This window comes from Amphiura filiformis, chromosome 19 (assembly GCF_039555335.1).
Source record: "Amphiura filiformis chromosome 19, Afil_fr2py, whole genome shotgun sequence".
Lineage (NCBI taxonomy): Eukaryota > Metazoa > Echinodermata > Ophiuroidea > Amphilepidida > Amphiuridae > Amphiura > Amphiura filiformis.
In genome coordinates this window covers 46,267,834-46,293,379 of record NC_092646.1, presented here as the reverse complement: position 1 = coordinate 46,293,379, position 25,546 = coordinate 46,267,834, and the positions used below count along the sequence as shown (strand labels likewise).

At 37.6% G+C, this 25,546-nt stretch overlaps 1 protein-coding gene across 2 annotated transcripts in view; it reads left to right on the top strand.

The window, feature by feature from the left end:
• The window catches only part of LOC140141378 (uncharacterized), a 48,269-nt gene that overhangs the window by 13,391 nt on the left and 9,332 nt on the right, over positions 1-25,546 (top strand). For both annotated transcript variants that reach the window (XM_072163227.1, XM_072163226.1), the window contains exons 5-15: positions 185-555; positions 3,395-3,498; positions 4,890-5,089; positions 6,009-6,294; positions 7,069-7,511; positions 8,339-8,430; positions 11,224-11,325; positions 13,389-13,560; positions 15,227-15,334; positions 16,732-16,881; positions 24,291-24,410. In XM_072163227.1, coding sequence (XP_072019328.1) covers positions 185-555; positions 3,395-3,498; positions 4,890-5,089; positions 6,009-6,294; positions 7,069-7,511; positions 8,339-8,430; positions 11,224-11,325; positions 13,389-13,560; positions 15,227-15,334; positions 16,732-16,881; positions 24,291-24,410 — 2,148 coding nt within the window. The remainder of the gene's footprint in view (positions 1-184; positions 556-3,394; positions 3,499-4,889; positions 5,090-6,008; positions 6,295-7,068; positions 7,512-8,338; positions 8,431-11,223; positions 11,326-13,388; positions 13,561-15,226; positions 15,335-16,731; positions 16,882-24,290; positions 24,411-25,546) is intronic.

The following is a 25,546-nucleotide window of genomic DNA, read 5'->3' as shown; positions in this document are numbered from 1 at the left end:
CCATGAGCAGAAGTGTGAATTTAATCTTCAGATGTTGCCAGTTTCAATATCCTAGCCAACCTCCACCGCTTCTGAATTTAACCCAAGTCCCGAACCATTAGGCCACGCTCTCTGCTAAGATTTTAGGATTTTACACAAATTCATAAACTTCTTATGTTTTGATGTGATTTCTATTTCATTTTAGATCAGAGAACTACCAGAGGACAGCAAGATTCCAAAGAAAACCAGGGAGGATAACCTTCAAGTGTTCTATGTGAGATACACATTTGATGGAAAGTCATTCCAATCTATCTATCCAGACAGCTCATCAGATGAAGAGGAGGAAGAACCAAAAGAAAAAAATAAATCCACGAAAAAGAAAAAAGTGAATGGAGCTGCAGCAACAACAAAGACTCCAAAGAAACAAAAAGATAGTTCATCTGTGAAGGAGAAGGAATTAAATGGAGTTGACAAAATAACAAAATGGATCGAAAACAACGGAGAACAGTTTGAATGGGTTGGGACACCTGAGATGGCCAAGAATAAAAGCAAGAGAAGAGGAAACCAGTATTACAAGTATGTAGATTGCCATAGCAACATTCCTTTGCTTAGGAACACTTTATTTTTTGTTGATTTACTTGTTACACTTTATCACTGACACAGAATTACAAAAATATTATATTGCACATAAGGCCAAAAAAAAACCATGGTTGCTTCCTGGAGCAGGTCAAAAAAGTCAAATGCGAAATGCGTTTTTTTATTTTTATTATTTTTTTATAATCCATGTCTTCAAATGAAAAAACAACAACCTTTTTTGCTGCAAATTAGAATGGAAATTTACAGTGGGTTTCTCTGACACACACAAAAAAAATCATATTTCTTCATATTCAAGAATATTTATGATCCCCTTTCAACCTGCAGATTAAAAAAGTATTTAAAAAATGTCCTCACTTATAAGTCTCTCCATGGTATGGCACCATCTTACATCTCTGACCTCATCAAAGTTCATGTTCCCCAACGCTCTCTTCGGTCAAACTCAAAACTTCTTCTTAATGTGCCGCCCAGTCGCGAGGTTTCGACGGCCTACTACGGTGAAAGGGCATTCTCCGTCGCCGCGCCAACTTTGTGGAACAAGCTGCCTGCACGCATCCAGAAAGCGGGCAGTCTCGCCATCTTCAAGAGACTTTTAAAGACTTATTTGTTTGACAATCCTTTGTAAATATTTTTGCTGCTTTTGTGTATAATTTTCTGGTTTTTAATTGGTAGTTTTTAAGATGTACTTTTAAGGTTGTAATTGTAAGTTTTATCTTTTGTAAAGCGCCCAGAGGCCTTTTGGTGTTGGGCGCTATATAAGTGCGTTGTTGTTGTTGTTGTTGTGTGATGTTTTCTCCAGTAGTTTTTCACTAAGCTTGTTTGTTGTGTGATGTGTAAATGTTTACTCCAGTAGTGTTTTATATTATTATATTGCGATTTTCTTTTTCCGCTTTTTTTTTTTTTTTTCAAAAGTGAAAAAAAAATCGTCAAAAAAAATAAATGCGCGCTACAGGAAACAAACTTGGTTTTTTTTTTGCCTAAATATATATCAAAATTTATGCAATATCATGAAGAAAATTTTGAAGAACTCCAGTGAATAGCTGGAGCACACAGGTGCATAAGACCGGCACCAAATCTAAAAGAAGGGGAGGGAAAATAAATAAAGAAGGAGAAAAAATCCAGGTTAAGTTAAGATACGAAAGGATTTACATGTAGATGCGAATCAAATTGTATCGGATGCAAATATGATTGTAATCCCTTACTTGGAGGATGCAGCATGCGTATATTTGGGGGCGCCAGCCCCCCCCCCCGCCATGGTAAAAGCAAGGGGCGGCCAAAATGAAGGGGCGGCGGAAGAAGAAGGGGCGGCAAAAACAGGGGCTTGGAACCTTTTTTTTTTTTTTTTTTTTGCTCTTCACTTTTTCAAACGACCGAGAAAAAACTTTTCAAACGACCGAGAAAAAAATGGGGTCAACCTTTTCAGGCTGTATGCATTTACCATATTTACAACTTCGGAGTATGAATAAATAGCACACAATTTTGAGTAATTTCCACACAAAACCTAAAGAATTCATTCAGCCCATAAATTTAGATTCTTGAATGAGAGCTAATGAGGTGTGTTTTAATAGATTTAAAACTTCATCCAGATATACGTTGCTCATTTCCAATCTTTGAGCATGCACAATTAAATCTAAACTTTAAATGTTGAAAGAATACATGTTATTTTTTGTTCATTACTTTTTACACCTTCCGATTGATTCTACATGGGTTTTTATTTTTGTGCAACATTTTAAGAATTGACAATAGAAACATTTTAATGGCAGTTGGGAAATTCTGGGCTTATTTACACATATTTTACCAAATTTACACATTATTTCAGGTATTTTTGTATAAATTTTGTATGTTTTCCAAATTCCCTCCAGCCTGCCTTGTACGGCTTATTCTCAAAAGCACACATATTCAAATACTGATACACATGCACCCCAACAACCATATTGGCTCACACACATACATAATAATTTATAGTGAATGTGCACTTTAGATAATAATAATAATATTTATTTCAATTGCCATAAATTGCAAACATATAAAAATATTAAAAGCAATTTAAATGACAATCCAGGAAAGAAGAAATAGACTAAACAGTCCAAACACAATGTGTTCTTCTTTCCTGATTATATGTACATATGCATGTATACATGTATATAATTAGAGGTTAATGACTGCGCATCAGTTGTTTTGAGGGTAGGCCTATTGTGAAATATCTAAACATTGTGCTTTGGAACCGAGGAATATTCCGAGGTCCAAAGCACAATGTTTAGATATTTCACAATACCCGAAAAATAACTGGTGCAAAGTCATTAACCACATTCATAACCGTCACTTTTCACTTTTTTAATTCAATTTACGTCACATTTTCTTCTCTTAATTTGAAAACAGAACACAATTTAAACTTTATTTGCCCTTTTCCCTGTAAAAAATCGAATAGCCCATTAAGGAAATACCGCTAGCGACCAATCACAATAGCACGCAATCACGCGATGTCCAAATACGGCGGCCAGCATCCGCGTAAATTGTTCGAACGCGTAACACGTCACGTAACGCGGTCATTGTAGAGCGTTCTTTTTACCTACGTCACGAGACGCGGTCATTATACTTTTTCAATGACCTGAATTTGCGTCCGCGTATTTAAAAGTCATTATCTGTGATTGGATCGCACTTGCTGCGTATATTAATGAGGTTATGAATAATAATTAAAAATCTAAGATGCACTCTAAGTGAAACATTCTTGACATAACTTTGGCCTACATATGCACACAGGAAACTAGAAGACATTGATAATAAAACCACAATATTTTTGTTGATTTGTTTCATAACACAGAGCTTTCAAGGTATCCACTGGGACAATTGAAGTTGGGGACTGTGTGCTTGTTTCAGCAGAGAAAGAGGAGTATATTGGCAGAATTGAAACATTGTATGATACTGGTAGGTAGCCTGCCATTCACACTATTATAATATAGTGCTGTTGCAATTGTTTTCAGAGAAGAATGTATGGGTCTGTCTATTAGTATGCATCTTGCATATGTGACGTGTCATGTCAAAAGCAGACACTTTTGGACAGGTTATCAATTTTGAGGTTTTTACTTATCTTAAATATAGAGATATTTTGCTCCACAACGCTGTTTTCCCCAATGAAATAGGACATTCCTAAGCGAAGATATTGAGATCGTAAGTTATGGTACATTATAAAATTGGAAATTGAGATATCAGCCTTTAAAAATATTATTGACAATGTTGAGAGTAGGATTTACCTTGAAACGTGTCTCAAAAAATACAAGATGCCAGTTATATTCTGGTCTGAAACTATCAGACAATATTTCAATAATATCACAAATTCGCAACAAACCAAAATTATGAAAAATTCACCCCTGGGCAGATTTTTGGCTATTTCTCCATTTACGATCCTGCCCAAAAGTGCCTGCTTTTGACATGACACATCACATATGTGTATGATTGAAGGTAAACACCCATGGTATGCAGCTGCACCTTACAAAATCCACAGTGATGTCACTGGCACCCATGTTTTTTTGTGTTTTTTGTTTGTTTTTTGTTTTGTTTTGTTGTTTTTTTTTGTTGCTTTTTTAAAGATTCATCAGGAATATAATATTCAGATTTCAAAGTTTTTCATAGTATAATCCCAAGAACAAACTGGCGTTTTCCATACAGTTTCGGCAATCCAGTCTGTTGCCTTTATCAATGGTGTCTGCCAATCGATCCTTTGTTGGATGGTATGACGCCATCAGAAGATGATGACGCCCTCAGGATCAATTGGCCGTAGACGCGACTCAGTTGGTAGGCCCCCTCATCTCCGTTCATTAGGCTCTCTTTCATACTTGGTTGTGACTTTCTCCGGATCCACATGGATTCCCTTGTTTTTGGTTTGGTGTCAAAAGAGGGCGCTATGGGGATGGCATATTTCTGCAGACAATGGTGGTCTACATTAAGGCTGGCATTTTCGGGCGGGGTAGCGGTACCCGCCGAGATTACATTTTTGGGGGTCAACCATGAATGATCCTAGCATTTAGGTCTAGGTCCAGGGACACTACAAAACCGAAAAATAAAAAACTTTTTTTTTTTTTTTTTGCAATTTCGGCTACCCGGTTACCGCCGAAAAATGTGCGGTACCGGTACAAAATTACCGAAAATGCCAGGCCTAGTCTACATTATTTCAATGCAGCAACCACAGACTAAATACAGACTATTTTCCAAAAGTTGTTAGATAAATCACAAAATCAAATTGCTTCAAATAATTTGCCTATTCTTATAAAATATTTGTTGATATTGTTTCAAACTTTGGTCATTTTGATCCCCCTTAGGTATTGAAAACAGTGATGAAAGTCGACGAGCAACCATGCACTGGTACATGCGCTACAGTGAGGTACAAGAAAAAATTAGAGAAGTTAAGAAGAAACACAGCATTGCCAAAATAGATCCAGTGGAGGTAGTGGAGTACACCGGATCTAATCTGAATGAAGAAAAACACATTGATGTTGACACCATCCAGGAAACATGCAAGGTAGGCTTTTTTTTTTAAAATAATTTTTTCAGGTTGACAACCCTGGATAACCCTCTTGTTGAGCTTATTTCCATGGAGGTCCATTATAACTTCATGAATATATGTGATGCCTGAGACCCAATCATACTTATTTATTTGCGAAAACACGAAATGCAATTTGCTGTTACTATTAAACAAAACTGGACCTGCGCGCGTAACATTGATAACTTAATGCATATCCTATGAATATGAACAATTTACTCGCAAGCAATTGTCGTATTTGTACATCATATGATTAAGCGCTTTGCACATAGTCACTTAGCGGGTTGGCTATTTGATTTTTAAAAGGGAAAATTAAAGGTAAATAGGGTCACTATGGTACTGGCTACAGGCCTACCACCCCTCGCACTTCAGGTTCTTGGTGGTAGGCCTGTAGCCAGTACTGAGTACAAACCATGTAGTATTTGCAGTGATGCCAACATGGCGCCTTTTGCGCTGCACAATTGGGCTAGTTGGCGATCACTTGCCGCTACTCAAAAAAGCATGCCGCTACTTGCCTAAAATTGGGCTACTTTTGCCAGTCTCAGGCTGCGGCAGTAATTTGATATTTTCCTTTCAATTTAGCCGATTTATAAAGGTTGAAGCTCAAAATTGCAATTACAATGGGTTTTATGACCATTTATTGATCTGTCAGTAACTTCCCAGTAAGTACCGGATGTTTTAAAGTCAAGTCCTTTACCGCCCAATTGGGTGTTTTTCATTCAAAAATCGGGTAAATCCGCCCAAACATTCGGTATTGGACGCTTTTTTGGAAGCTTAAAACATTGGGCTACTTGAGAATCCTTTACAGTGGCCTAGCGAGTCAATGCGCGCGCCTTGACGCTGAAAAGTTTTGGCAACACTGAGTTTTTGTATAATCTTTTCATTGTTCTATTTTCAGGTCATAGAGCTTCCAGAGGATTGTAAAATTCCAAAGAAGACAAAGGATGGCAATCTGAAAATATTCTACGTAAGGTACACATTTGATGGTCTAACATTCCAAGCAATCACTCCTAAAGAGGAAAGCTCATCATCATCAGAGGAGGAGGAAGAAGAGGGATTCACATCATTAAAACAAAATAAGAAATTGAATGGAGTTTCCAATGGACACAAGCACAATGGTGTTACGAATGGACATGCCAAGGCAACCAATGGGCACACTAAGACGCCAAAGAAGAAAAAATCAGGTGATTTTTGCTTTTCTTTTGTTAACAAACAATGTTTTGGCTATTAATCGTTCAGAAAAGTAAACTCAAATTTGTTGTGAATAACACCTAGGTTTCATTATCATTGAGGTATAAGACTTTTTATTTTTTCGGAGAAGAGCAGGTAGGGCAACTACTTGATTATATTTCTACATGTTCATACTACATACTCTGAAAATTTTAGAAAATTCATGACGAGTCCGTTTTTTAAATCACATTTTGTTCCTAAAATGGGGTTATAAGCGCCCTCAACGAGCACTCTCTCCATAGGGCTACATGTAAAGACCAGTTAGTTATAGACAAATGGCCCTAAAATAAAACGGACTCGTGCGAATTTCCTCAAATTTTGCATATGATGTAGATTTAACATCTGGAATGTAATGCAAGTAATGTCGTTGCTGCTCTTCTAAATTTATTTTTAAAATGTCCGCCCCAGACCAAGGTGAAAGTAGCAGCTATTATGGGTTGGGATGGGGCTTTAGATTTATTGTTGTGCATTGGTTATTCCGATCATTCATGGCATTATCTGTTATCATCATTTCTTTATTTCTGCAGAAAATTCTGAATAGAGACACAAAAGGGTTGATCAAGTCTTATGTAAGATATGCAAAGCACATCAATGGAATTACAAAAAATAGATGAAAACTAAACGAAAACTAAATTAAACACTTGAATCCAACTATTGTGTAATGAAATTCTACCCAGATTTGAGCTTTGGTTGTGGTGAAATAACCTCTTTGCAATATGTCCTTTCAGGTTCCAAGAAAGCAAAAGTGACAACCACTCCAAATGGCTCAAAACTAATCGCCACAGAGGACTTGCTAGAGTCCCTATGGAGAGACACACCTGACAACAGTGGTAGCGATGATACGTCATCATTGTCATCAGACTCAGACTTTGAAGATGATGATAGAGAGAGGTATAAATCCACCAGAACGGCCACAAAAAGAACTGCAACTCGGGAAACACATAAAACCCCCAAGCATCGGCGTACAACTAATGTAAAGCTACCTGCTACATTACCTAAACTGTCTGTCGCTAGGAAAGAGAAAAGTAGGACCCCAAATGCAAAACGATCTTTGAATTTGAAGAACTTTACTGATCAGGAGAAGGACAAGATGAATGGAGCTACAGGAAGGAGGAAGTCTATAGCTCTTATGAAAGCAAAAACACCAAAAGCAAGCAAAACACCTGCAAAGGTAAGATCTTGGGTTAAGCTAGATTAGTGAAAATCTTGCCTACAGGCTGTTATTAGTGACAAGTATTTGGTTTAAAGTCCCAACTTACTTTCCTGTAAATTCACTAAAGTATGTGTCAGTTGCAGTACGCAAAGCACCCTCTTTCATTCATTTTACTGCTTGTATGGTATAATGATGCAAAAGCATCATACAGCTGATATTAAATAATAAATACAGTTCCATGATAACCACATACAGCGTGTGCGTGAATTGTTAAATACAGGTGTATACAGATATACAAGAATTCTCAGCATACAAAGAACAGGGACTTTGCCTGTTGCTGAATGGTCTGTATATTTTTTGTCTATGTACAGAACATTTGTTCATTAAAGTTAAAAGAATGGTAAAAGTTAAGAGTGATGGCTTCTGTGCATTCTACATTCACATACTCATAGTCAGGGACAGGCGATTTGCGCGGAAAAAAATAGCAAATTGTGCGGAATTGCGCGGAACTCTTTTTTCAGTGCAAATCATGTATCCCTGCCCATAGGAAAAAAAATAGCCAATTGCGCGGAAAAAAAGTTCCGCGCAAATTGCCTGTCCCTGCTCATAGTCTAGAGCATTCCAGACTAATTGGGAGGCACAAATTGCAATGTCATCCATCTAGCTGACCCGCATTCATAATGACTTTGTTGAGACAAATTGGGTTGGTACTGCACAATAATTTACACTAATTTGGTCAGAAATTTGATATGAAAGTGTAAAATATGAGAAATGCTCATAATGCCATTATTTTAAAGTTGACATTTTCTTATGTTGTCTACATTTTGTATTTCTCCTCATCACAGAGTAAGAGGAAGTCAATTGCAGTACCCAATATATCCTGTCGCAACACTCCAAGACAAGGGCCATCACAGCCACTGGAACATGCCAGAGTCAGGTAAACTTCCTCCTCCTCCTCCTCCTCCTCCCCTACCACTCATTTTCCTTCCTCCTTTTGCATCTTTCCCTCATCTGTATTCCATCTTCTTCTACCCTCTTGAACAGACCCTTCATAGTTTCATATCTTCTACCCTCTTGAACAGACCCTTCATAGTTTCATATCTTCTACCCTCTTGAACAGACCCTTCATAGTTTCATATCTTCTACCCTCTTGAACAGACCCTTCATAGTTTCATATCTTCTACCCTCTTGAACAGACCCTTCATAGTTTCATATCTTCTACCCTCTTGAACAGACCCTTCATAGTTTCATATCTTCTACCCTCTTGAACAGACCCTTCATAGTTTCATATCTTTTATTCATATTCAATTTATTTCCATCAAATCACAAATTAAACAAATAATTGCCAAGAACTTAAAAACAAGATGTAGGAGGCGCAACAACAACAAATCTGTGAAATGTTGTACCAGTTTAACAATGGTATTAAAAACTCAAAGCAAGTTGTCAAGAAACAAAATATACAAATAAGATATAACAAGAGGGGTGGCCCCAAAAAACACATATTATTATAAGGAAAGAAATTAGTTATCAACCCATTGGTAAGAATCATCACTGTTGATGAAGATTATTTAAGATGATGCAGCAGTGTTGTATAGGCCATTATTCTAATTCATTTGAATTTATGCTGTTTACACTGCCATCATGGTCACGAAATTGCAGTTTAACAAGATTGTAGCATTTTCAATTTTGTACCCCTTCGTGACCTCTAGCAGTCACTAGGGGTCAACTATAATGCTGATATGAAAGTTCACAACATGTACAAAAGAACCACTATCATATAACTTGAGCCATGTTGACATGCAGAGTGTGCTAATTAAGAACTGATTTTGTTTTTTTAGAGAGGAACTCATGAAAATGGCTGAAATCCATTGAGTCCTTGACTGCGTGCATACCATAACATAACACAAACAATACACACAACTGTGCAGTTTAATATTGTCACAAACCCCTCACGGAAATATCCTGCACCTCCTCGAGCCACTTCCGGTCCTGCCAGGACTCGAACCCACGACCCTGGGTTTAAGAGGCGAGCGCGCTAGCGTATAGACCAAAAGAGGACTTCCCTTTCAGGGCTGATATTCATAAAACCACGCTAGGCCTAGTTGACAGCTAAAATTGACTTTAGCAAGCTGCTAAGCCTAGCTGATTGCTAATTCTTATTCATAAAACCCAGTTAGAGTTAGCAACATTCTAAAATTTTGCCAAAACTTAGAGTTGATCTGGGGCAGCGCTAAGTCACTAGTTGACAACTAGTCTTAATGATTTTGAACTAAGTTTGACATGATTTATTGTTTTAATTTCATATTAACTGTTGTCAATTATGAAAAATAATGTTCTCAGAATATTCTGTTTCTGAGGTCTTCAGTGTGTTTTACACATAAGAAACTGTCTTAAAACACACAACAAATTTAGGGTGAATGAATAAACATTGAACTAAGCCAGTATTGTTTAACCAAATTTGCACAAGAAAAATGATTATGATATAGCAAGTAATCTTTAGTTAAGCAGATATGTTCAATCGAAGCAATTCTGTTCAATTGTTTGATACGTAAAATATATATTTTGGAGACATGTTACCAATGTTCTCTTTGGTAAAGATGCATGACTTATTTTCAATAACAAATTATATGTCAATTTGATAAAGATAAATCATGCTTGGCTTTTGTCAGGACAACAAGCAAGATATATCATATGCTATTAAATTATCTAATATTATTTACACAGTGTTGCTCATGAAGCTAAATGAGCAGCGTTAAGTGGATGCATGTTGTTTTCTATTTGATGAAGCAATATAGTATGTATAGTATCTTTTTACAACAAACTAAGGACTTAACATGTATATGAACTTTACTTGTTCAGAGTATCTTTTTTTATTTAATTTGTCGTAACAACCTTGTAGGCCTATATAGCTTACAAAATACACATGTAATTTTATTAACGAAATCTCAATGAAGACCATCAGCAATGAGTCATTACATTTTGATCATTTTGACTGTGGTTCAGAGCTCAAGTATAATAGACATGTATTATATAAGCCTATTGTATTAGATGTTACACAACTGTTGAAGGCCATAGCACCCAAAACACCCAAATAAGTTATCAGCTAAATATTTCTAGTTGATAGCTAGTTAGCAAAGTGTTTAGCAAGGTTTTATGAATAAGAGATTAGTTGATTGCTACGTAGCTATCAACTAGTGGATTTAGCATCTTGCTAAGCACTAGTTGGTTGCTAATTTAGCAAGGCTTTATGAATATCGGCCCAGGTCTATAACACTAACACACTTATACCTCCGTGACATGCCCCCCCCCCCCTCCTCGTAAGGCGCGTCCTCGTGCCTTACTTCCTCTGTTTAAACTGGTCGTCCTTGATACAAGGCATACTCGGCCAGACTGGTCGATCCTTGATACAAGGCATATTCGCCAGCCATTTTTATGAACGCCTAACCCTTTCCGATGGGTGATCCCCCTGGTGTTAAGAAACACCAGGGACCACCGCTACCACCATTTATGTCACAAACCCCTCACGGAAATATCCTGCGCCTCCTCGAGCCACTTCCGGTCCTGCCGGGACTCGAACCCACGACCCTGGGTGTAAGAGGCGAGCGTGTTAGCGTATAGACCAAAAGAGGACTTCCCTTTCAGGTCTATAACACTAACGCACTTATGCCTCCGTGACAATATGCACCCAACTGACTCAATTGACTCATATAATAACACTTATTTCTAACAGGTTGCATGTGTCGGCTGTACCTGATTCATTGCCGTGTCGTGAGAAGGAGTTCACAGATGTGTACACATTCATCAAGAGTAAAATACTGGATAAAACAGGAGGGTAAGTAGGTTACACATAGCTCACATGCAGTCTGGAAAAGTCACAGAATCTTACAAATTGGCAATAGTTTTGGAAAAAATACATAAATTTTATTTTGGTCTTGGAAATTCCAGAGAAGTCATGAAAAAGTTGTGGAAGTTGTCCACAACAGAGTTTCCAAAGCATAAGAGTTTCCAAAGCATGTTGTTTCCTGGATTTAAGGTAGCTAATATGAGGTGACATCAAATCTTTAACTGTTTAATAACTTTTTGTTTGGTTTTGATTAATTCTTAATTTTATATAAACTGAGCTCAAAAAGAAACTTATAATTTTTCATGAGGTCATATCTTGAAATCCTCGCCCAATTTTATATACTTCACGGTAGTTTCCTACTTTTTACTTTTGTATTCTTGAAATCCTGTCCATCAAATTGAACCAAACTTACTTCAATACTCTACTCTTAACACATGACAGTAACCAAGCAGTTATCCAACTGACACAACAGCAAAATGCACTGACATGGGACAGCTTCTTGGACCACATTCACAGCCTAGCCCTGTTTCATGAAAAAAGTGTATAAAAAGCAGAAAGCAGCACCGTTTTATCATCTGTGCAAGGATCTTGTGTGCATTCTCACAGATTTTTTGTCCTGGGTGCCAAATGTTGGGCTGTGAAAGTGAAGGAAGTCCAGGAAGCTGTCCCATGACAGTGCATTTTGCTGTTGTGTCAGTTGGACAACTGCTTGATTACTGACATGTGTTTTGAGTAGAGTATTAAGGTAATCCTGTGTGTAATTTTGGTTCATTTTGATTGACAGTATTTTAAGATATGACCTTGTGATTCACAAGTTGTAAAACATAAGTTTCTTTTTGAGCTCAGTTTATCTTGTATCTTGTATACATAGGTATGTTAATTTGCCCATTGTAAGTTCATGATTGTGAACAATGCTGATATTCACATATTCTATATTTGTATTTAAATATTTTGTTCAAGGATATTGACGTATTTTGATGAACATTTTATTATCACTCATGGAAGAACAGAGGATACCTTAAAGATAACTATAGTAGGAATTTCAATTGAATGAATACAGCTTTCAAAAGCTGTACTCAATTCAACCGCGATCGTGTATCGCATATTTCAAACTACAACACAAACGTTTAACCTTGGATACAATACTAACCAATCACAAGTGACCCAAAAAGTTGGTGAACTGCAGCTAATAATCTGTATCTACCGACTCAACCAAGAAGAAGAAGAAGAAGAAGTGTGTTGGCATGGTTGAATTCGCTTCCACGTTACTCACGCACAGTCGCACACACTGGCGTACATCGTGCAGTGTACACAAAAATCGTACGCTATGTCAGGCTGCGTTCATTCAATTGAAATTTGCACTATAATTTTTTTTTTTTTAGCCCATCACTACCTCCCCATCTGTAACAAAATAGGAAGCGGGTCTGGTTTTTACAACATATAAAAAATGTAATTTGAAGTTTTCATATACAAAACCAAAATTTTTGACACTGACCTGACAGTTTCGTATGTCTTGGACGACATACTTCTTCAGAGTGATTGGTATCCCATCATCCTCTGTGCTGGTGGTAACACAGCTCCATCCCTTGGGGGTGTGGTCTTGAGGAGAGGGTCATACATGTGACTTAAATGGTAGGCCCCCTCGTCCCTGTTCATGACGGCCGGGCCTCTCTTACGTATCCAGATTGATTCTCTGATGGGGCCTACCATTTAAGTCACGTGTATGACCCTCTCCTCAAGACCATGCCCCCAAGGGATGGAGCTGTGTTACCACCAGCACAGAGGATGATGGGATACCAATCACTCTGAGTATGTCGTCCAAGACATACTTAAACTGTCAGGTCAGTGTCAAAAATTTTGGTTTTGTATATGAAAACTTCAAATTATAATTATCTACAAACCTGATGAATCTCTTCACAAATATAAAAAATGTATCCACCATTTTCACCCCTCCCTCCTCAACAAATCTACATCCTTTCATATGACTTCTTGGATGGTCTGTTCCCCCGCATAATTTGATTCCATCTCTATTTTGATCAATACAATTGTAGATGTATGTACATATCGGGAGTACCAGGGACAGGAAAAACAGCCACAGTTCAAGAAGTGTTGTCCATTCTGAAAGAAGAGCAAGATGAGGGAGAGATATCTGATGTGAAATTTATTGATATCAATGGAATGCGTCTGACAGACCCTCATCAGGCATTTGTGCAAATTCTCAAGGTAGGAATGAATAAATAAATAGAAAGAAAGAAAGAAGGAAGGAAGGCCTTTCAGCTAGGTACATGTATGACCTAATTATCAGCACACCCGCTGCCATTAGGATATATCAGAATCATTTCCGCTTCACCAAATCCGCAACTGATGCGCAGGTATTCTCAGTGACTTAGATTGTGATTCCCCCCAGTATCTCCCCATTTTACACCTGGGTAGAGTGAAGCAATTGAGAATTAAGGTATCTTGCTCAAGGACGCAACACATAGTTAGTTATAAGGACCCCTTTGGAAATAAGTCGCTGACTTTAAGGGATATCCTTGGCATATTATCGTGTCAATTTTTATGTTTTAATTTGTATTTTATAATAATTATGTTTTTGTATATATGTTCTGTGCAATATGTTATTTGACTCTTACGATGATATGCTTAATAAACTCAAATCAAATCAAATCAAATCATAGGCCGTGGTGGGGCTCGAACCCGCAACCTTTTGATTATGAAGCTCGCGCCCTAACTATTGGGCCACCATGCTTAGGTATGAGAGAGATACAAAGTATATATAGGGTTGGAGAGTGTATTGGAGATTACCGTCATGTCTATCATATGTATATGGATTTGAACTGGAATAGCCAAATGGCAATCAAGTGTTGAATGACAGAAAACTGTTTCATGCATAGTATAGTATGGAATTCAATCAATTCAATTAAATCAATGGAGATCAACATCAAGCGTGTGGATCGGATTCCAAATGAAACCATCTACAACCTGACCAACACCACTCCACTGGTAGCCAGAGTCAAGATTCATCAACTCATATTTCTCGGCCATATACTGCGTCTTGAAGACGACAAGCCTGTGAAAGAATATGCCCTTTATATTCCACCACATGGGAAGAGGAAACCGGGACGGCCACGCACACTGTACTTACAGTATGTCCAGCACCTTCTGGGAGATACTGAAGGGATGCTGAAGCCAAACAAAATTGTTTCGCTTGCCCAAGATCGCAATAGTTGGAGAAAGCTTGTAGTCACCTGCTCCACAGCCGACTGATGATGATGATGATGATGGAATTCAATCACGTTACAAAAGCTAGCATTTAGTACATTTACATGTACATTTATTTCACAGTCAGTTTCAAAAAGAGTAGAGTACTAACCCCTGACTGTCCCCATCCATCCTGGTGCTGCTGGGTATTTAAACTGGAAGTAAACACAATGATTTGCACCACAACTGTACTCACAGAGGAAGTGAATTGATTCTGGAAACCACTAGAGCAGCAACACTTTGAGATGTGTATAGTACTGTGTGTATGAATTTTCTGTGCATATTATAGTCATTGTTTTCTTTGCTTATAGTGGCTAGTTTTCAGCACCTTCGTTCAATTAATTATGGTTTTGATGCTTTATAAATGTTGGTGATTGTCTGACAGTGAAACGCGGAGTAGCCAAATTTGCACGCTATGGGATGCTGTATAGAAGTTGCAGCGAATCACAAAATTTGACATACGTATGGGGGCCGCCATGGGGTGCTACCATGGCTACGCGTACAGTACCCAATCCCAACTGGGAAGGGTAATGGCGGCTTCCATAGTTTTATTTATAATAGAGTGACACTTCCCAATCTTTTATATTCCCTGGTTGATAATTAATTTCTCTTTATTTTAATATTTCAGTCTTTGACAGGCAAGAAGGCTACTGCTACCCATGCTGCTGAGTTACTAGAGAAACATTTCAGTACTGCTTCCACAAAGAAACAAACAACGGTTCTTATTGTTGACGAGGTGAGTTTTGTCAAAGGCTGGGAATTCTTGGAGTACCCTATTTGGTATTTGATAGATGGAACAGGTTCTCTAATAGTTCATACAGCCTGGATTCAAATCCAGGGTGGATAGTTTAATACAGCTCAACAAATACCCTATTGCTCAGCGATTTTGCATTTCTATTGTTCCAAACTAGCTTGAACTGGATATGAATGGATTGGAACCACTCTGCAATGGCCGGTTATGAATGGATCATAATCTGAGATTGTCTCACAATGGAAATTTCCATTCATATGAACAAGAATATCCTTCCTTCCTTCCTTCCTTATACGTGCTTACCTCAAATGGTTGAGTATCAACGCACGGGCTTTACGTGCACAGTTTTACTTATGCACGATCCTGGAACCTAGGATTGATTGCAGATATCAGAACTGGGGATGGTCCCCCTTCTCTTTTCGAATAGCTCTGACACTTAACGTGCACAGGGTTTGACTCTTCCTGTACGGGACCAACGGCTTTACGTGACTTCGAATCACGGATTTGAAGCACATACACTACCTATATCTGCACGTGATAAGCAGTGTATGGGGGCGAGAAGAAATTCTTCAATTAAATTCTGAAATTAAATTACTGAACCTAATTGAAGGATTCCCGACCATATAGGAACTTTTTGGGAGGGAAGAGAATTTTCACCTAAGGCAAGCCCAAGGCTCGAACCCTCGTCGATCGTATCTCCCGGCCGGCAGCGCAACACCTTAACCACTCGGCCATCTCGCCCTCTGAAAAACTTTTGAAAAACCACAGATTGCTCATCATTTATAGTATATTAATAGGAAATGGTCAAACTTAAGGTTGTTACCCAAAGGATGATGGCTATTTGCAAGTTTGATTCAAAATGGTAAATATCACAAAATGGACATCAGTTGCTAATTTGAATTATTTCAAATTGATGTATTTTTATAAGTTCATAAAGTTTTGAATTGATTTTTTACTGGAACTTACTTTTACAACTTGTAAGTTCCAATTAAAGATTCAATTTAAAACCTAGTGATTTTAACGACTGGATGACTGAGATATTCACTATTTAATAAGTTCATGTTCAAGAATGGTAAATTTATTTGAAATACATAATATATTCAGTTGTAGGTCATGATAGGTCATTGCCAGTCACATGATAAGCGACAATGCTTTTCAACTCAGAAAAGTTAAGTGCAATGGTCATCATTGCATTGGCTCAATGATCCTAAAAATACTGTAAGATTAAGAGTGCACATCAGTTGTTTAAACTGGTATTTGTTTAGCATTATAGTCTGGTTCAGTTTTGGTTGTCATTTACAGAGCTACAGGGTCAAGCTCTTACCCAGGGTGCAAGATATTTTGAGGGAGTTTAAATGTGTCGGTTTTAATTACTTTTTCAGTTGGATCTGCTGTGGACAAGAAAACAGAATGTATTGTACAGCATCTTTGATTGGCCAACGAGGGCTAAGACTCATTTGATAGTCGTTGCTATAGCAAACACCATGGATCTTCCCGAGAGAATTATGATGAACAGGGTGGCGAGTCGATTGGTAAGTTAACATCAATTATTCATGAATATTTTGTGTACAAGTCAGCATCACTGAAACTACAGTTATTTTAAGAAATTCTTGGCCATGGTACAATGTACCTGTTGCGTCCATGTAAAGGACTAAGCATACATAGCTGTGTAAGACATGTACATGCTGTCTTCTTAATAGCGCTTTATGAAGAGCTACAAGCGTGCCAAGTGTTCCACCTTGGCTAAGAATTACTTGAAATACCTATGGTTTAGTTAAAAGTTTGATGTTGACTGCTTTGTGATTGTTATGAGTAGAGCAGGCTTCTGTAGATTGATTGGAGTTTTACGACTGGGGCAACTGCACTCTGTATATTCATGAGGCCGATTGTTTGAACACTTGTATTTAACAATTCATGCACACGCTGCTTGTGGTTATCATGGAACTGTATTTAGTATTTACTATCAGCTGTATGATGCTTTTGCATCATTATACCATACAAGTAGTTGAATGAACGACAGAGGGTGCTTTGCGTACTGCAACTGACACATGCTTTAGTGAATTTACAGGAAAGTAAGTTGGGACTTTAAACCAAATACTTGTCACTAATTACAGCCTGTAGGCAAGATTTTCATTAATCTAGCTTGACCCAAGACCTTACCTTTGCAGGTGTTTTGCTTGCTTTTGGTGTTTTTGCTTTCATGACAGCTATGGACTTCCTCCTTCCTGTAGCCCCATTCATCTGGTCCTTCTCCTGATCAGTAAAGTTCTTTAAATTCAAAGATCGTTTTGCATTTGGAGTCCTACTTTTCTCCTTCCTAGCGACAGACAGTTTAGGATAAGAAAATATTACTGACTAACAGCAGGCATAGTCGCTGTACTTTGTATTTGTATGATCAGGCCGTTGCAACTCGTATACTAGCGCAATGCAAAAAGATGGCGTCACCGTCGGCTTCCCCCGTGTATTACTCACCAGCGCCATTATTGGATTAAGGGCATCGCCATTATTGGACTAGGGCGGCGCCATATTGGAAAAGTGAAGAAAAATGCTGCTGCCACCACGACAGTACTAAAAGCTACCTAAAAAATATGTGTAGTGCTGTGGAGACTTACGTTAACATGACGTCACGAATATGCTAATTAAAGAAAAATGCTGCTGCCATCTACGTCCACATGTTGCAAGCGTGACGATCGCTGACCTCACATCGATGATCGGAGTTGCAATTCCATCGCACTTCGTGCTCTATTACTTCCATGGTATGCTGTGAATTCATGTCTAACAATTCATGCTAGCGTTGTGGTCCTACGGCATAGAGCATTGTGTGTCTTTGTGTTTATGTGAAAGATCATAAAAGATCATATGTGGTATGTGCATAGCAGTTTTGTCTGTCGCGTTTTCATGGAATGATTGGCCCTTATTAGCGGGTGTTGCTGGGACTTCACCTAGTCTGTATTATTAGTCTATGCTCCACATCCACTTGAACCAAGGATTCTCGAGTACTAATATACTATAGGATAAGCCACTCGTTTGCGCAAATGAAGTCAGTCATTTGGCCTATGCGCGATAATGCATAATGTGATGGCATAGTACCATGTACGTGTAGGAGTGTATTACCTGTGGAAGAGATGATGCAATGTTTACGTCATCGTTTCAAAAAAAATTAAATGGCGAAAAACGGCGAACATTTGGTCGAATCTTTCCATTACTATCATATCGTGAAAAACCAAATAGCTGAGGAGTTAGCTCAATATATTAGGAAAATATTATAACCGAGGACCCCATGACGAGACTGGCTAAATAAGCTGTATTTTTACTGGAAAGGGTCCGAATAATTGGCAGTCGATGGGCGCCATCTTGGACAAATTTAGGGTACCAAACTCCCCAAAACTGTCAATCAACATAATTTAGGGTACCAAACTACCAAAACTGTCAATCAATTACTTTGGTACCGAGTTTGGTACCAAACTCCTTAGCAATAGGGGTGTGTGTTATTTTGCAAATTTCAACTTTTTAATATGAATTGCAGTTCAAAATATGGTATCAACATTGGAAATCAAGAATATGAAAGAATTTTATTCAAAAAGATTTATAACCCCCTGTACATGCCCTTGAAAATTTTGAAACAAGGTTTCGAATTCGCAGGCTTGTATACTTACTGCATGTAGCTGACGACATTAATGGAAGTTCAAATGGCTGTGAACACTTGATTAAAGTGCTTTTCGCTAAAACTATGGGTTTTGTATGTGGCCTTCTTGATTAGCTAGTGTGAAATTAGTTCCATATGATGACATTTGAGCAATTTTGGACATTTATAGGTTAGTGTGGTGTAAAAAGTGAGTAGGCCTATCTTCGTGATCTTAGAAGCAGCAACTGGAGTAGAAACTAAAACACTTTAAAATAAAAAGAGAGACTTTGTCATCACAGATCAAACAGCTCATAGTGTAGGTGTAGAAAGTCTTATTGATGAAAGGCTGGATTCTGGGTTTATGTCTGACCATCATTTCTGTAAGGTGTAGGCCCTAAGGTCCGTAGGCCTACGCACAAAAGAGTTAGACTGGTCTAAGTGGAATTGAGTTCCATCAGGAATGGTCTTTTACTCTTATTTACTTCACATTCTAAAGATTTACATGCAAAGTTAAAAAATAATACAAAATAGCTTAAGAAAATATAAAGGGAAATGTCCCTTGTCCTGGGACTAAATTCCAGTTAGACCCGGTCTAACTCATTTGTGCATACGGACCTTACCAAGCACGTAATTGAGAACAGAATGGGTAGACAAGATAATGCCCAAGAATAATATTACTCAACTACTGCCTCATCGTCGAGCAGTTTGACTCAACAGTCAACAGGCACTTGGCTGCATACAAAGTTAATAAATCACGGAACAAGTCCAATGAAACATCCACAAACGCTTTAATGACTTATATGATATAACTCTAGCTATTTAGAAGATCTTCAAAAGTAGGCCCTATATGAACACATACTTGCATGCATTGTCAGTGCATCTTGGATCTGGACTCCCTGAAAACCATATAGTCTATACAGGAGCTCTGATTAGTTTACATCATATTATAGAGCCACATTTTTCACTAACTAAATTTCAACAGTTACAACCTACTCAAAACTGATACCAGCCTTTTATCAACTTTATGATGACTAATTGCGCAATAATCCCAAGAACCTTCTTAAAGAGGGACTGGGTTGACCAGGCAAACTGTTCAAGGATAAACCTACCACATAGCTGAGGGATTAAAAAATGATTACAAGAGTTAACCATGTCTACACATTATTGACAAGCCACAAGGTTACTCCAGTCACAGATTCAGATACTCTGCTCAGTGGGTCTCTGTATGATCACAATATACTAGTAGTATAAAGTGTTGATAATTTAGTGTGTTTATTTACTCAATGGGGAAATTATAGGCCCCCTAAAGGAAACAAATTTCTCCATAGTTCAATTCTAAAAATGAACAGTTGACTTACAAAATGTTTCAATCACATCACTCTGACACTTTCTGTATGATATTGACTGTATAGGCCCTACATCAATTTTGTTTTATATCTTTTATAATTCAAGAATAAAATTACTGGTTGATTATGATGTAGATCTAAATGAAAAATTGTGTTGTTTTTATCAGCCATTGTGAATGTGTGTATAGTCATCTTGTAATTCAACTCTTCAAAACAAGAACATCATATTTTACACAGGTAAAGAAATTAGTGCAAAAGTAGACAGCAGGATTTCTATAATTGTTCATATGATGTGTTGTTATTTATGAATAAAAACAGCTCATAAGTGTACAGTCTGTACATGTAATATGCATATATGGTTTCCCTTCTGGGTTGGGGTATAATCCTCGTAGCTGTTCCAGCACACATTCTGGCATAATTTCACGTCTGTGCCACACACTTTCACCTGCATCCTTTGCCAATCTTCTTTTCTTCTTCTGGTAGTCAGCTTTTTTCCATCCATCTAGGTTAGAGATAATGTTCCAGTATTTCCTGTAACGAACTCTCCTAAGACCAGGATTCTCATTGCATGCTTCTTGTCCTCCTCCAATAAAATCATGTTCATGGGCAGTACAGCACGGATATAAAAAACAGAACTTGCATATTTCTCCATCATGTTCATGTTCTTCAGAAATGATATCATCCACATCAGTGTCTTCAGATTCAGAGGTGGTCGTTTCAGGCTCATTGTGACTCTCTACCGATAAGAAAATACATAAAAAGGCAGTGTTATTATACAATATCATTTAATTTATAAATGATGATTTTTTAAATGCTGATAGGAGGATGAGCATATATGTGTAGGAACTGCTTAGGAAATTACTCTTTCAAATTAACATGTCATCACATTAATGATACATGAAAAAAAAAAGTTCAAAAACAAAGTGAAAAACTCTTACTAATTTATGCATGCCTTATCTCCTATATAATTTTTCAAAAATTTCAAAATAGGCCTATAATTCCTTTTTACAAAAAACAAATAAATACAAAAGAAAGTTTAGAATGTACAATGTAGTGGTCATACATACCATTTTGATCATGATCAGTGAGTGGGACTGGGTTAAAATCCCATCCACAGGCAGTGTAGAAGCCATCCAGCATATCGAGCTGATCTTCGGTCACTTCCAAAATTACTTTTTTACTTTGTGAAGTCATTGTAGCTGCAGTAAATATAAATTATCTTGTCTAGAAGCAACTGCTACAGTTCAAAACTTGATTTACTTTTGTGACTTGGAAAAATTAATATCAATATAGGCCTATACTGGAGCAAAAGACTGCAGTGTGTGATGTACACTCTGTCTAGGAATGACTTTGAAAGTAATGTTTACAACCTCCCTGGTGTATTGCTGAATGATGAAATGTAATGTCTTGTTTCTAGGGTCTGTTACGCAAGGACATTATGGACAATACCATTTTCAAGTGTAGGTTATTTATATATTAGTCATGAGTAAAATGAAAATAATAATCATCAAAATGTGTCAAACTGAACTTTTTTTCAAAAAGCTTCAAAATTAGGGTCTATGAATATACCTTTAGTTAGTTTTATTTATCCCATCAAAAGTGAATTCATTGTTAGATGGAAAATGTGAAAAAATGGATTGCATGTATGCCCCATTTTTACTAAACATGGTTTGTTCCAAATTCACCCTTCAAATTCAAAATTTCAGTTGCACTTTCAAATTCAACAGTTGCCAATCTGTATATGCAGTCTTCAAACGTCTGATATTCCTTTTGCATTTGCTTTTATAATAAATTTACCACTCAAATCTTGAAATGGCTGAATTACTGGATATTACAAATATTCCTGTTCAACGTACTGTAAAGAAACGAAGAAGTGATGGCTCTACAGCAGAATACAATTATGCTAATCGAGTGCGAAAAACAATACAGGTTAATTTCAAGTCTGAAGCTGAAAAACTTGTGTTTGAGGAGAAAATGAAGAAGGCTTCAATGCTCATTTTTCCAACGTCTGGTTCAAAATCATCACCCACAGATATGATGAACACATTATTGGATTCATTTTTGACCAGTACTGAGCTGCAGCCAGAAGATGACAGTGTATCATCAGATGCAATTTGTAACTGTAGTAGTAAGCCAAAGGATGTCATGGCTGAGGAGACAATGTTTGCATGCGAGCCAAGTCAATTGCCAGAAATGATTTCAAGAATACAATCTCATTCTCGGACATGTCACCATAATCTTGTAATTTCTGATGAACAACGCTCTGGATATGTTAGCAAATTCTTGTTGAAGTACAATGTACCTGTTGCGTCCATGTAAAGGACTAAGCATACATAGCTGTGTGAGACATGTACATGCTGTCTTCTTGATAGCGCTTTATGAAGAGCTACAAGCGTGCCAAGTGTTCCACCTTGGCTAAGAATTACTTGAAATACCTCTGGTTTAGTTAAAAGTTTGATGTTGACTGCTTTGTGATTGTTATGAGTAGAGCAGGCTTCTGTAGATTGATTGGAGTTTTACGACTGGGGCAACTGCACTCTGTATATTCATGAGGCCGATTGTTTGAACACTTGTATTTAACAATTCATGCACACACTGTATGTGATTATCATGGAACTGTATTTAGTATTTACTATCAGCTGTATGATGCCTTTGCATCATTATACCATACAAGTAGTTGAATGAACGACAGAGGGTGCTTTGCGTACTGCAACTGACACATGCTTTAGTGAATTTACAGGAAAGTAAGTTGGGACTTTAAACCAAATACTTGTCACTAATTACAGCCTGTAGGCAAGATTTTCATTAATCTAGCTTGACCCAAGACCTTACCTTTGCAGGTGTTTTGCTTGCTTTTGGTGTTTTTGCTTTCATAACAGCTATGGACTTCCTCCTTCCTGTAGCCCCATTCATCTGGTCCTTCTCCTGATCAGTAAAGTTCTTCAAATTCAAAGATCGTTTTGCATTTGGAGTCCTACTTTTCTCCTTCCTAGCGACAGACAGTTTAGGATAAGAAAATATTACTGACTAACAGCAGGCATAGTCGCTGTACTTTGTATTTGTATGCTGTGAATTCATGTCTAACAAATCATGCTAGTGTTGTGGTCCTACGGCATAGAGCATTGTGTGTCTTTGTGTTTATGTGAAAGATCATAAAAGATCATATGTGGTATTAGCAGTTTTGTCTGTCGCGTTTTCATGGAATGATTGGCTCTCATTAGCGGGTGTTGCTGGGACTTCACCTAGTCTGTATTATTAGTCTATGCTCCACATCCACTTGAACCTTGTAACTATATTGGTGAGAAGTGTATGCACAGTAAGATCTAGGTTTAAATGTGTATTACATGGAGTCTTTTCTTTTAAAGGAGTATTTCGTGATCCTAGCATCCTCTTTTTATGACATTTTTCAGTACATATCCACGAAAAAAGCCTATTCCCAAAATATCAGTTGATTCCGATTTTGCGTTTGTGAGTTATGCATGATTATGTGTATCTACTGCTCCATAGACAATACGTTGTAATTTCGTTCTGGTGCACCAGAACGAAATTCAAATTTCACGATATCTTTGCAAAACGAATTAATCTGCAAGAAATATTTTGTACATAAACATTATGTAGCCAGAGGTTTCCAGTGATATAAAAATCTCTTTTTTTTTTCGAGAAAAGTGGGGGGATGAGGCTGTGGATCACGAAATGCTCCTTTAAGCTTAAGCAATAAGAAATGATTTTGAGCCAATATTGACTTGTAGTGGTGATAGATGAAAGTAAATGTATTAAACATTCAAACCGGCTTATAGTATTCCAATGCTTACATATATAGCTTTATAGCCTGCCTAACCTTTTGCAAAAGTACGTAATTGTTGTAAAACAGGTTTTCATCTACTTATTAATTTAATAAAATTGATTTCTTCCTGTCAATTCCTTATTCAAAATAAAACTGCTAACAATATTGCTGTGTGTTTACTTTTAGGGTTTGACTCGTATGACATTCCAGCCATACACATTCCGTCAATTACAGGAGATAGTAGAGAGTCGTCTGATGGGTTTGGAAGCTTTTGCTCCTGATGCCATCCAGCTTGCTGCAAGAAAGGTAAGATGATGTGACAACTCAATATGTGACCCAATCTGGTCCATGGGGGCCAAAGGTGGCAAATTTGAAATTGAGATAAAGGCAAAAATATGGGGTCAAAAAAACAATAAAATACATAAGAAAATAGGCATCACAAAACTTCATAACTTTAGAACCAGGTGTGCTAGACCTTTGATGTTTTCAGTATATGATAGCTTAATGTTTGTATAAGGTACAAATTATGGTAACTCAATTTTCAAAAATGCCTCCTTTGGCCCAGATCATGTCACATATATGATTCATATTAAAATCCGGTGTAAGTTCTACGTAGCATGTATCTTCTGTCAGTAATACTTTGGGGTTAGAAATTCTATCAGACATAGTGACACAATGTATCTTGAGGTTGTTTTTCCTTGCACAACAGGGGTGGAATTTCGTAAAGTGCCACAGGAGTCCAAGTGGATTCTCGCAAGAGAGTTTTGCGAGAGTCCATGGATTCCCGTAAATGGATTCTCGTTGTACAATCTTGCGGGAGTCCAAAAGGTATTATATGTACAGTGGGCCTACGTAAAATGCATTCAAACAAACAAACTAACAAATAAACTAACAAAGTTAAGTTTTTAATATATGTGTCATCATACTCTCACTTCCATATATGTCATTGCATCTTTGGCGACTTTTCCTTTATATTTTGCAGGCTTTGAGTTTTAAGGCGTGTTGAACTTACACGTAAGTTCGCTGAGCCGATCATTTCCAGCACGAGTCCACATGGACTCTCGCAATAGAACTTTTACGGGAGTCTCTGCGAGAGTCGACTCTAGGACTCCCGCCGAAATTCCACCCCTGCACAAACAAACTTACTGCAAGTAAAGTACACTTTGGGTAGGGCAGGGTAGGAGACAGTTTAATTTTCAGACTAGGACAATCTTTTGTCAGGCTTTACTCCTAGCACTGCTCATAGGCCAAGTCTGTGTATATCCCTCAAGTATACGTCTACAGCTTTCAGAATAAAGCTGTATAATCCTTCAATGAAGTCTTGCCGCCAGGCTTAGTTGTGCACTCCTGCACTTGAATCGTTGTATCAAATCCTTCATATATCATCCTTGTTTGTTTCTCGGACAAGTAGCTGCATTGTCTGGGGATTCAAGAAGGGTACT